At 41.5% G+C, this 13,727-nt stretch overlaps 1 protein-coding gene across 4 annotated transcripts in view; it reads left to right on the top strand.

The window, feature by feature from the left end:
* Positions 1-583: 583 nt before the first annotated feature.
* The window catches only part of LOC138806243 (mitochondrial 10-formyltetrahydrofolate dehydrogenase), a 46,873-nt gene continuing 33,729 nt past the window's right edge, over positions 584-13,727 (top strand). The window contains exons 1-6 of one of the 4 annotated variants that reach the window (XM_069991787.1): positions 584-703; positions 4,773-4,917; positions 8,245-8,479; positions 10,154-10,319; positions 13,022-13,123; positions 13,292-13,381. In XM_069991787.1, coding sequence (XP_069847888.1) covers positions 656-703; positions 4,773-4,917; positions 8,245-8,479; positions 10,154-10,319; positions 13,022-13,123; positions 13,292-13,381 — 786 coding nt within the window. In that variant the 5' untranslated portion in view covers positions 584-655. Of the gene's footprint in view, positions 704-4,772; positions 4,918-8,244; positions 8,480-10,153; positions 10,320-13,021; positions 13,124-13,291; positions 13,382-13,727 lie in introns of those variants that run through there. The other 3 variants (XM_069991782.1, XM_069991792.1, XM_069991799.1) reach the window with 3 other exon arrangements.

The raw sequence follows: 13,727 nt of genomic DNA, 5'->3' as shown, positions 1-13,727 counted from the left end.
ATGAGAGCTCAGCTTAAATCATATTTGAGGTTTCTTTCAGGGAGGTGAAAAGGGCATGTATGGGTAATCTAGGGATCAGCTCCGTGCCAGGCCCAGGGGACATTACCTCACTCATCCTATCCTCGTTTTACGAGATAGACATCAGGATCCATATGGAGCTCCTAGCTCCATCCACATGCGGGCCTGGTGCCTTGTCAGGATTGTGTTTTAGATGTGGCCCATGAATAAGACAAGATTCCTGTGTACCTTAAGAGTGTGTGAAAAACTGATTTTTTTTTTTTGAAGTCCCACTAAGTGCTTGGGCCAGGACCGGAATCCAGAGAGGGTCCTGGCAACTGCCTGGCAGGGCTTTTGGGGCTGGCACCAGCTTAGTGCCAAGGCTAGGCTGGGGCCAGGAGGCACAGGATTGGAGGAGGGAGCCGGGCCAGCCTAGGGGGCGTGGCCTTATGCACGAGGGGCGGGGCCTGAGCGGGACGCCGAGCTGGACTGTGGGGTGGGGTGGGGTGGGGACGGCCAGTGCTTGGGCACCACACAGAGGCTGCAGACCGCAGGCCGAAGCCAAGCTGAGCCGGTCCCTTGCATCCCGAACCTGAGCCTGTCTCTTGTCTGGTATCTCTTGTCTCCCGCAGGGTGGAGCGGAGCGATTGTTTCCAGCATGCTGCTGCGGGGAAGCCAGGCGTTCCGACGCTTCTCCACTGGCCGGGTGAGTCCAGCTCTGGAGAGCCTTCTGGCTCACGCCCAGACCTTGGAGCAGCAGGACTGAGGGCGATCAACGATGCTTAGATCTTGCTAAAAAGGGAGGACAGCATTTTTCGAGAGAAATGTCCAGAAGAGTCCTGTATAGGAACTGTCAAGCCTTTGTCTTCTACGGGGAAGGGACTGTCAGAGGGTATGTCTGACTGAGGTGATAAGGTGGAAACCGTCCCAAATCTGGGAGACAGAGCCTGTCTCCCTGTCTTTTCCTTTGTCATTTCAATAGTGAAATTCCCTAGTCCAGAGATGGAGTCCTGTAGGAACAAGACTGTAGAATCAAGTCAGCCTGGCTGGCCTGAGAGGTGTAAGCGCTCTGCACTGGCATCCCAGAGCCCTTGCAAAACAGGGTATTTAACTCCTGGTGTTTGCAAGCTGAGCCCTAGGAACTGAGCTGTAGCGCCCGCAAGATTGCAGTGATTGCCAAGCACTGCAAGCAGCCACGCTGTACAGTAAGAATGGAGCCCTGGCCCAGCCCCGCAGCTGGCAATTGCATCAGCTCCTCCAGAAATGGAATAGGAGCCTAGCAGCCGACACGTTGCTTGCAGCCCTGCCTTCAGCCCTTCTGGGGGCCTCAAAGAGATGCCTTTCTGGGTCTACTTTGAGCTCTCGAGGGAAGAAAAAAATATATCACTTGCACAATCTTTTGGGTTTTTTTTTTTAAAGAAGTACATGTTTGCTATGTTATAAAAGACTTTCCCTTTTCCTTGATTTCTCTGGGAAAGCCATGTGTGCATATGTATACAAACACATGTAAAATAGTCAGAGACAGAATGTTGAGTAGCACCAGAGTGTCCCAAACTTGCATGCATGGTAAAACTTTGTTTCCCCCTGATACCCTAATTAATTGGGATTCAGTTTACTCCTTACAGTCAGGTCTACTTGGAGAAATATTCACATTTTATAAAGTAAGAAAGGAGAGACCTTCCTACTAGATCTTCAGCCTGTTCTAAACAGCACTTTGGGAGCTCTCCTTACCTTCTCCCACCACAGGCCCCTGGGGATGGGTAGGTGAGTCTATGTGTTGCCAAATCTCCTGATTTGGAGAGCAGAAGGGAGACTTAAAGAATGCATTTTTCACAGTGGTAAAAGGTGAACCAAGAGACAAATGACAATGTGGGGAAACATCTGGCTTCTCTAGGTCTGACTGTCCCCACCACTGTCCTGACATGTAGAAAAGTAAGGGTACACATGGCTGGGAAGAAGGCAAGTTTCTCAAAGGCAAGACACTACTCAGAGGAAAGCATTGAATGATAAAGGAATAAGAAATAAAGGACATTCTACTGTTTAGTCTGTGTCCTATAAGGACTGAATAGAACACATGCAGTGCTGGTGAGAATATAAAAAGGTACACCTACTTTGGAAAACTGGTTAGCAGTATCTTCTGTACTGAAAACAATCTACCTACTATGGTAATGATTGTTCAATTATAGTTTTGCAAAGTACATAGAACTGTACTCTAGAAAAGTTACTATATCAAAATTGTACTTTTAAAAGCTAGTGATGTGGCTCAGTAGTAGAATACCTGCCTAAATTGCCTTTGTCTTTGTTACTGTTATAAAAAAAAAATGCCTGAGACTAGGTACATTATAAAGAAAGAAGTTTATTTAGTTCATACTTCTGGAGGTTTAAGAGCATGATGTCAGCACATGCTCAGTCCAGTGAGGGACCCATACAGAGCCTCATAGAGATGGATGGAATCACACAGTGGAGCACATTTAAAAATTATGACTATGTTTTTCACTTTCCTCAAATTCTTTAAAATGTTCCCTGGTTACCAGCTTTACCCCCAGGAGTTCTCACTAGTTGCTTGTGCTAGGCATCCTCTTTCTGGCCTCATCTGCTAATTGACTCCTATGTTGACATCCCTCTTTTCAAAATCCTTTATTCTTTTTTTTTTTTTTTTTGTCGTGGGGCCTAGGTTCTCAGCTTAAGGCCAATGCTCTACCACTTGAGTCACAGTGCCACTTCTGGTTTTCAGGTAGTTAACTGGAGATAAGAGTCTCATGGACTTTGCTCCCCCAGCTGGCTTTGAACTGTGAACCTCAGATCTCAGCCTCCTGAGTAGCTAGGATTATAGGTGTGAGCCACTGGAGCCCAGCTAAATCCTTTATTCTTTTTATCATAAAAAAAAGTTTGGGTTTGGGGATTTAGCTAGCATAGAGTGCTTGCCTAGCAACTACAAGTCTCTGAGTCTGATCCCCAGCACAGGAAGAAAAGAGTTATTCAGGTATCCCACAAAGCCATCATTGATACCTTGAAATAATGATGCAATAAGAGAATCAAGTTGAGCAAGGTTGACATTTGTGGTAACATCCTGAACCTTAGTTGGATCTGACACATATTTATGTAAGCTGTTATGTGCTGCTCCTGCTACTATGAGAACTTATTATCCAAGCTAGCATTATCTACTACTCCAAGTACTGAGCTTACTCAAGGTCAGTTATTAAGTCACTTTTGATTTTCACTCTATCTACTCAATTCTCCAATGCAAGAGGCATGCCTGTTCAAGCTGGCTCAGGTTTTAATACTTACTGAGGAGGTCTGAGAGTACAGAAAGGAGACCATGTCACTCTCCCACTTAAAGTCCTTCAGCAACTCCCACTGCTTTTGTGTAAGATCCAAATTATTTGCATAGACAGGCCCTCTGAAATGCTCCTTTCCAGAGTGTCATTTGTCATTACTCCATAACTCTAAGTGCTGGATACATGATAACTACTCATTTGTTTCCTTGTATTGGCAGCTTCTTTTGCCTAGCACTTCCCAAGGGTTTCCCCATAATCCTCTTCCTTTTCTTGGACAACTCCCAAGAGATTCAACCAAGGAATTCTGTTCAGGGGACACTGTCCCCTTTCTGAACTACTCTGCTTACCTGCCCTAATACTGAGTTAGTAAAATATATTTACTTGGGTATCCCCCTTACTAACTGGTGAATTCCTGAAGATGAGGGCCACTTTTGATTTGTACCTGCAGTATAAGCATCCTAAAAAAGAAATGTCCACAGAGGCCCAACAGGTAAGACAAATACAAGGAGGCTGGATGTAGTGGAAAGTAGGTTCAAAGTCAGGAAGTCCTCCTGCTCAGCTCCATCCCCTGAAGCTCCTATGGGAATGGCAGACCAAGGCTGATGAACCCCCTGATTTTTCAGAAGGACATGAAACCTCCTGAAATCTTTGCAGAGGCTTTAAAAAAATTAAATTAAAAAAATGTTAAATTAAATTAAAAATGCCTAGTGGAAGAAATAAGCGCTACTTCCCACCCCCTCATGTTCATTTCCTTCCACTGCCATAACTTGGAACATTATAACTGCTCAAAACATGCCTAAAGGTCTATCGTGATCAAACTCAGGCCCACCTTAGGTCAATGTGTATAAAATGCTCCATCTCGGAGGACCCACTGCAACAATGAGATGTACAAGTCATTATGTCAAAAAACAAACTTTCCAACTTTGGTGGGGAGACAGGGGGAGGATACGAAGGGATGGGAAGGGGAAAACAAAAACAAAAAAAAAATGTTCCATCTCAATGGCTCAGCAAAATGGATTGATTTGTTCTTTTGTGTGTAAAGATCCTTTGTGTAAACCTGCCAATTCTCACTATTCCTAATGGGGATAACTTTGGCTTTATTTTATACCCTGCTCAAATGGTCCACTTAAAGTTAACAGGTGATTTACAAAAGGACTTCAGTTCAAGGTAGACTGTTAAACACCATTTTTATATTTTTCTGTGGAGGACTAGGTGTTGTTGTTTTATAATCTTTGGAACCCAGTCAAAGTGGATAGCCTGGAAACAGAACATTTGGACTTAAGGGAATTTCTTTGAGATCCGGTCTCACCATATATCCCAGGCTAGCCTCAAACCCACAATCCTCTTGCCTATGGGTGTGTGCCACCACATCAGCCTAATAATTATAATGATTTTGTAGATCTTTGCCTTTCCATAGTCTTTAAGTCATCTTGTATGACTTACTATTGATTGTCATCTATCCATATGTCTATCTGTGATCACTGAATTGTTTTACAGGTTTGTTTCAAAAACAAGCTGAAATTGGCACTTATTGGCCAGAGCCTCTTTGGACAGGAAGTCTATAGTCACCTCCGAAAGGAGGGCCACCGAGTAGTTGGAGTATTCACAGTTCCAGACAAGGATGGAAAAGCTGATCCACTGGGTGAGTGCATCTTGGGATGACAAAATCGAGAGTATTCAGGTCTACGTTGGTGGTCAGAACTGAGGTAGCAGCTCTACATTTCACAACACACGTGCCCCCTATTTGTTGTTTTACTATGATCAAGATAGGGATTACATCTCATGGACCAAGGTATCTGTCCTAGCCCCAACGAGATCTTCAAGCCAACAAACAAGAAGGGAAAGCAGAAAAGTAGAGAATGAGTCCTTCATAAAGACGATATTCTAGAAGTTGCCCATATTGTTTCCATTGATATCTTATTAGACAGAATGTAACAAAGACTAAATCTATTTGCAAGAGAGGCTGAGAAATACAGATTTTGTTTGGCTTGGCTATATGTTGGGCTAAACCAAGGAAAGCCATTCTCAAAAATGAAAGAGACAACTGGCATTTTATGCTGTGGGTATTGATTTTGGAATTGCAGACATTTGACTTCTTTTTTCCTTTTGGTGACACTGACTGAGGTGTGAACCTAGGGTTTCATACTTTTTCAGCTTGCTTGTCTTGCTGGTACTCTACCCTCTACTACTCACTAGCTTTGCATTTTTGCTAGTTGTTTGGAAATGAAATCCCAAGGACTTTACAGCCCTGGATGACTTCAAGCTTTGATCCTCTGGATCTCAGCCTTCTCAGTAGCTAGGAATACAGGCATGAGCCAGTGATGTTCCACAAAGCATGATACTTTTAGACTTCATTTCAGAATGAATCCTGGGAAATGAGGTCTTCCTTGGTGCCTGGACTCAGTTCAGGATCCCCCTTCTCATTGGTCATGGCAATTTGGACTTAGAATGTGACTCAGAAAAGGAAAAACCACAAACCCAAATTATTGAGTAGCCTTGGAGAAGGTACCACATGTAGCTGGCAGCATGTGTTCTGAAGTTGGGGACCACTTTGGGCTCTGCCACTCACTAGCTGGGCAACCTTCGTCATGTTGCTTAGTCTCATCAACCTTCAACTTAGTGCAACCAGATTCATGTATTGCATGAAATTCACTGTGATAATGAACATGAAGTGCTCAGTCCTCTACCAGACTCACAATTACCAGTCAACATTGACAGTAGCTAACTACTATCATGATAGTGGACTAGGGAGGCAAAAATAGCTCCAGGCAGCCTAAAACCAAAATAGAAGATCAACATCTACCCACCTCAAGCCTCTCACAAGAAAACTCTACAACAAACACATTTCTGTCTTTGACCCCAGTGTTCTTTTGCAAGTACCTTCTCACAATTGTCTCCCATTATCACATTGTTAAACCACTGTTTACTCACTTTTATCTAAAGCATGCATTATGCTTCTTGGACATTTTATGAGCATTCATATGTTGCGTGAACATTTTTTGTACTGGTCTCTCAAATTTGTACAAATTGACTTGTCAGGGCTTCAGGGCTTACTGAGACTTCAGAATTGAGGTTTTGTGATAATGGCATTATCTCATCCTGAGTCACTTAGTTTTGGTGATTTGACAGAAGAGAAAAGAAAAGGAACTCCAGCCCAAACTCCAGGTAAAAAGTTTGGGTTACGGTTTTTGGAAATGGCTTAGCACTAATACTATATATTCTACATTATAACCCATATGAGACTATATGTAAAACAGATTTTATCCACTGTTTATCTACTATAAAATGTGTATACTACTAAGTATTACTATGGCATAATTTATAATAATGCCTGTAATCCCACTTCTACTCAGAAGGATGAAGCAGGAGGATTGCAAGTTCAAAGGCAGCCTGAACTGTATAGCAAAATCCTCTCTCAAAATACAAACAAAAAATTGAATATACAAGGCACTGGTGGCTCACATCTGCAATCCTAGCTACTCAGGAGGCTGAGATCTGAGGATCCCACTTCAAAGCCAGTCCAGGTAGAAAAGTCCCATAAGACTTTTTTTTTTTCAGTCCTGGGGCCTGAACTCTGGGCCTAGGCACTGTCCCTCAGCTCTTCAGCTCAAGGCGAGCACTCTACTACTATAGCCACAGCACCACTTCCAGCTTTTTTCTGCTTATGTAATGCTGAGGAATTGAACCCAGGGCCTCACGCATGCAAGGCAAGCACTCTACCACTGAGCCACCGTCCCAGCCCCCATGAGACACTTATCACCAATTAACCACTCAAAAAGTAGCAGTGGTGCTGTGGCTCAAAGTGGTAGAGCACTAGCCTTTAGTGGAAGGGCTCAGGGGAAGAGCCCAAGCCCTGAGTTTTAGCCTTATGACTGACAAAAATTTTTGAATATAATAAGTATACTATATAACATATGTATAATAATATGTTAATAAGTCATAGCATTCATGTATAATGTTCATACAAATATACTGAAGTAAATACATAAACTTACAATGTATGATTCATAGTAAAAGTGGCATTTAATTGTGGGGAAAAAATTGGTTGGTTGTGTGCTATGTACTTTGAAGGGCCATTCCATTGTCACCTGGGTTTAGAATCAGGTCCTTTAACTAGAAGGGATAATGCTTTCTTCAGGATGGAAAACTTGGTGTTCTTCATATCTCCATACTTTAGCCTCATGCATATTCCACATTTCGGCTCTCTAGTCTAACTTCTGTTTGGTGAGGGTGGCAGAAGAAACTCTATGAGCACAAAGCTGAGCTCAGCCTCCCTTCATCTCTAAGACCCGCCTGCTTAGTAGGGAGAATATGTTGTATCCTATAGTTTGCTCTGGATGAGGAAGGGAAAGACTCAAGGTTTTTCAACAGAGTATATTTACTTTGAGGTTAAGGTATTATACTTGACTTCAGATCTAAAGCTACATTCTTTAAAAGTAATGAAAGTAACACCATCTGTCTAAAAACTAAAATCTCAAACAAAATTTCAAACTTCCATTAACATTTCGAATCATTGCCTAGCCACAAGCTTTTGAGTTTAAATTCATTATGCCTCCAATACATATGTGTCACATTAGAAAAATGGATCTAGTATAATAGTTATATCAAATTCTAGTCACAATCTAAATTGTTCACCATATTTTATTTGTGCATGTTTTATAAAGCTATATAATTAAAATTCCTGAGTCAACAACAACATTAAATGAAGGCTAACTTTTCCTCTGTGTATATGCTGGTACTAGGGCTTGAATTCAGGGCCTCCCACTCACTCAGCTTCTTGCTCAAGATCTGTATGTATTCTACCACTTGAGCCACAGCTCCATTTTCAGTTTTTTGTTGGTTACTCAGAGATAAAAGATTTGTCCTCAGATCTCAGTCTCCTGAGTAGCTAGGATTACAGGTGTGAGCCATTCGTTCTTGGCAAAGACCAACTTCTAAAATCTGAAAATCATTTCTTTTTCCTGTTTAGCTTTGGCTGCAGAGAAAGATGGAACCCCTGTGTTCAAGTTCCCTAGATGGAGAGTCAAGGGCAAGACTATCAAGGAGGTGGTGGAAGCCTACAGATCTGTAGGTGCCGAGCTAAATGTACTTCCCTTCTGCACGCAGTTCATCCCCATGGATGTTATTGACAGCCCAAGACATGGCTCCATCATTTATCACCCCTCCATCTTGCCTAGGCATAGAGGGGCTTCTGCCATCAACTGGTGAGATTGCTTTAGTAACAGAGACTATAGGCCCATTTCTACTGCACATATAGTCTTATCTGTTTTTTTTACCAAAGTGATCAAAGTCCTGACTGATTGCTTCTATTACATGAACTCCCCCCAGACCTAGAGATACTCATGAACAGGACAGCCTTTCCCAATACTCTATAGAGTATTAGTTGCAGTGACTGAGACCAGGTATTTCTCAAAGAAGGGTCCTGTGGTCACATAAGTTTGGTTTGTGCTAGGTTTCTTTTTTTTTTTTTTTTTTTTTTTTTGGTCTTGGGGCTTGAGCTCTGGGCTTGGGTGCTGTCCTTGCGCTCTTCAGCTCAAGGCGAGCGCTCTTCAGCTCAAGGTGAGCACTCTACCGCTTGAGGCACAGCGCCACTTCTGGTTTTCTAGTGCTTTATTGGAGGCAAGAGTCTCACAGAGTTTCCTGCCTGGGCTAGCTTTGAACCGTGATCCTCAGATCTCAGCCTCCTGAGTAGCTAGGATTACAGGCATGAGCCACTGGCACCGGCTGTTTCTTTATTGTAGGACTTCCCTGAGCTTTTGATATATGCCTTTATCTGAGCATCCTGACTTCCAAGAAGGAATCTGTGTACACCACATTCCCTAACATATTTGACCACAGAATATTTTTTTTGCCCAGAATATCTCAAGTACATTAGAAAATACTGAATTGCTTCCATTGCCCATCTTCTTTTATTGGACTTTAAGCTTCTTTAGCAAGATTTTTTCTAATATTTTAATGGATTTTTTTTTGGTACATCAGTCCTGGGGTTAAATTTAGGGCTTAGGCACTGTTCCTTAGGTTTTTTAATCAAGGATCTCACACTACCACTTTAGCTACAACTCCACATTCACCTTTTTCATGGTCAAGTGGGGATAAGAGTCTCAAAGACTCTCTTTCCTAGGTTGGCTACAAACTGAAATTGCTAGCTCTTAGCCTCCTGAGTAGCTGTCAGCCATCAGTGCCTGGCTAATTCCTCAGTATTTCTGAATGGAGTAATATATTGAGTGATTGATTTAGGTTTTGCTTGGTCAGTAGTTCAGAAAAGTATTAGTGACTTAGATCATGGACATTACTGATTTACCACTTCAAACTCTCTATATTAGTCTAATCTCTGTTTATAGGTATATGGTCAGAATATTCAACTTCTTGTTGGATAATTAGCTATATAGGTAAGCTATATAGAACACAAAATATAAATAGGTAAATTAATTAGCTGATTTAGATTCTAATCCTAAGTGAAGTTTATACTTTAATTATGCAACCTAAATTAACAATATTCTCAATATTGCACTGAGTATCCTGTACTTTACTCCCATTCTTATTCCACATAATACAAGACTGAGTAGAACTTAGGAACTGGACTTGAGTAGTAAGATTGATGGCGAAGGAGAAACTGACTCCTGTGAGTCAAAGTGGTAATAATGATGAGCTCTAATGCCTTTTTAAGTCATTTTCTATATGTTACTATGAAGGATTAAAGATAGGATACATTAAGTAGTGGTTCCATTAGGTACCTCCGAGCTCTATTATAATTTCTTAAGGTTATTTCATTCACTATCTGCTTTTCCATTTTAACTTTTTAAAAACTTCCTTAATACCATTAATTCCTCACTTGATTATGTAACCAAAACTTAAAATTGATAATATTCTTTTCACAGGACTCTGGTTATGGGAGATAAGAAAGCTGGATTTTCGGTTTTCTGGGCTGATGATGGTTTAGATACAGGACCCATCCTTCTTCAGAGATCATGTGACGTCGAACCCAATGATACAGTGGATACACTTTATAATCGATTCCTCTTTCCTGAAGGAATCAAGGCCATGGTCAGTATGTTAATGCCATCAAGAAAAAGTTAGTAAATACTTAAAACATTCATTCAAAACATACCAAGCCAGTCCCACAGTGATGCATACCTATATTCCCAGCCCTCAGGAGGCTGCAGCAGGAGGATTGAGAGTTTGAGGTCAACTTCAGCTACATAGCCCAAGCTATGTATGGGTAAAACAAAACAAAACAAAAGTGGAACTTGCCATGTGAATGGTCACTAAAATTATAAAGCTTAAAAACACAATTAGCCTTTATAATTGGCAATGGGATAGTATACTTAGGGTAGAAATCTGAACTTGAATATTTCTTAGTCTGTGACACTGATTCATTCCCCTTAGGGCAGTAATTAAGAAAGAAATTAGAGTGCTCTGTTGCTCTCATCAAATTTCTATCCCTGTTTATGATGACTGTTAAGTATTCAGAACCTTAGGATATTTTTCTACATAATTTTGACTTCCTTTAAAGATAATTTGAATTTGTCTTTGTGGCAAGGTGAAATTGCATTGTTGTTTTATTAATTCAAATGTGCCCTGAGCAAAAAAAAAAAATCCCAAAGCATTGGGCTGGGAAGGTGGCTCAGTGGTAGAGCACTTGCCTTCCATGCATGAGGCCCTGGGTTTGATTCCTCAGCACCACATAAGAAAAAAAGAAAAAAAGCCGGAAGTGGTGCTGTGGCTCAAGTGGAAGAGCACTAGCCTAGAGCTGAAGAGCTGAGGGACAGCGCCCAGGCCCAGAGTTCAGGCCCCACGACCAGACTCCCTCCCCCGCCAAAAAATATCGCAAAGCATGTATGCTGTGAAGTAGAAATAGTAAGCCTATTGAAAGGTTCAGCAATAACTCCCCTGTCATTCAATTTTTCCCCAGGGTTAGGTAGTAGAAGTAGCAATATTATACAACTTAGTTGCCATTGATGTGGGAGGGAGGAGAGCAAAGTTTTATGGAAGGATTCAGAGAGGGCTTTGGTATCAAAAAGATCTATCTTTGAGTTCACATTCTTCTACTAGTACAAAGACACTTGGTTGTTATATGACAATAGGCAAGTCACTCAGTTTCTTTAGCCCTGGTTCCCTCATTTATAAAACATAGACAGTATGTATGGTGTTGACCTGTAGGCCTGTAATGAAAAGTAATATTATTTGAGTAAAGTATCCAGCACACAGCAGATGCTTGAAAATGACAATTGCAGTCAAAATACCTTACGTGTGTTCAAGTGGCATTTTCTCAAGCCTACATACTATATTTAATGGCTTTAAAGATAGATCTTCGTGGAATGAGCTGTATGCTTGTCTTTCTTCTTGGGAACACTATTGAGAAGCTGCGAGTCCTTAGAGAGAGATCTGCAAGTGTGTTCTTTCCTAGGCCTCCCAGAATGCAACTCAAGGCAATCAAACATGGTAGAGAAGAGAATACAGACACCTCCCAAAGGGAATCACAGCTGTGGGTGGATTTTAACTTCTTTAATTAGTATTCCAGGGGTCCTAAGCTAAAAAGCAAGTTGAAATAAATACAACAATTTATCATTTTCTACAAGCACCATTATGAGTTCAAAGATTTTATTGTATATGTGTATCAGTACTGAGGCTTGAATACAGGGCCTGAGTACTGTTCCTCAAAGCTAAGCTGTTCCTTAGCTTTTTTGCTCAAGGCTAGTACTCTACCACTTGAACCATGCCTCTGATTCCACATTTTTGGTGATCAATTGGAGTTAAGAGTCTCACAGATTTCCCTAACCAGGTTGGCTTCAAACCTTGATTCTCAGATCTCAGCTTCCTAAGTAGCTAAAATTACAGGTATAAGCTCGGATGAGTAAAATGACTTTTAAAAAATAATAATATTCTGGAAATTTCCTTTGAATCACTCAAGAGAAATTGAGGTTAGCACACACACACATGTGCACACACACGCACGCGCATGTGTACATGTGTGTGTGTGTGTGTTACTAGGGATTGAACCTAGGACTTTAGATATGCTAAACGGCTTATTCTATTACTGTGCTGCCACTCCCCAGCTCCAAAAGGGAGCTTTTCATGTGTGGTTACTGGGGTTTGAACTTGGGGCCTCAAGCTAGTTAGGCAGGTGCTTTACTGCAGAACCACACCTCCAGCTATGTTTTTGCTGGCTTTTTGAAAATAGGGTTTTGCCTCTTGCCTAAGCATGAGCTGGGCCATGTTATACCTATGTTACTCTTCTTGTCATAGCTAGGGTTACAGGCATTTGTCACCACATCCAGCTGCCCATTAAGAAGGGGTCTCATGAGCTTTTCTGGCCTCAAACTAAGATCCTCCCAATCTCAGCCTCTCAAGTAGCTAGGATTATAGACATGAGCCACCAGTGCCCAGCTGAAGGGTGTCTGTTTTTTGAATGAAGGCTTGATATTGGCAGCAGATTAACCTGGATTGCAAACTATCCATTAGGTATCTCTGACCTTGTACTAATTGTTCAGCTTGTCCCTGATCTACAGCTTCTCCATCTGTAAAACAGGAATGAAGATGTCCATTTTGAAGGATTCCTGTGATGTTTGTAAGGGATATTTTACATAAGGTGGTTACCACCCTTTGTGCTTGACATCTCGACAGAGCTGAAGAAATACACTCAGAGTGGATTTATATGTAGTAATTCTGTTAGGCACAAACTTAAGTTAAACAGACCATGCCACTGGGTCTCTGGGCTGTAACACAGATTACGTTTTCTGCTTTAGGTAGAAGCTGTCCAACTCATAGCTGATGGAAAAGCTCCTCGGATATCCCAACCAAAGGAGGGGGCAACATATGAAGGTATCCAGAAAAAGGAAAATGCTGAGGTATTTCTATCAACTCAATAACACATCTCAAGTTCACAACCCTTTGCCTTTGAGAGATTTCTAATGTACTGTTTCATAGCCAAATGATCAACTTCCAAGTCAGCCTGCCCACCCCCTTCCACCACTTTGTGCCTTTGAGATTTATATCCTGTGTTTGTATTTGCCTAGATTTCTTGGGATCAGTCTGCTGAAGTTTTACATAACTGGATTCGGGGTCATGATAAAGTACCTGGAGCCTGGACAAAGATAAATGGGCAGGTATTGATCGATCAATTGATTGATTCAATTTATTTATTTGCTTATTTACTTTGTAGTATGAAGAATCAATGGAACCCAGGGCCTTGCATGTGATGGGCAAATGCTCAACACCCATAGCACTTTTTCACTTTTATTTGAGATGGGATCTTGTTGAGTTGCCCAGGTTGGCCTCAAACTCAGGATCTTTCTGCCTCAGGCTCTTATAGGTGTGTGCTATCATGACTATCTTCATACTCTTTCTGAGAGGTATTAGAAAGAAGTCTAAGTTTTCCCTGATTATTATCTTTGGGTGTAAGTAGAATCTGTGATCTTCCCCCATCTTCTTTGCTTTTTGTTTTTTTCTTTT

The sequence above is a fragment of the Dipodomys merriami genome, unplaced genomic scaffold (genome assembly GCF_024711535.1).
Source record: "Dipodomys merriami isolate MVZ:Mamm:240054 unplaced genomic scaffold, mDipMer1.0.p SCAF_10, whole genome shotgun sequence".
Lineage (NCBI taxonomy): Eukaryota > Metazoa > Chordata > Mammalia > Rodentia > Heteromyidae > Dipodomys > Dipodomys merriami.
This window is presented reverse-complemented; position numbering and strand designations above follow the sequence as displayed.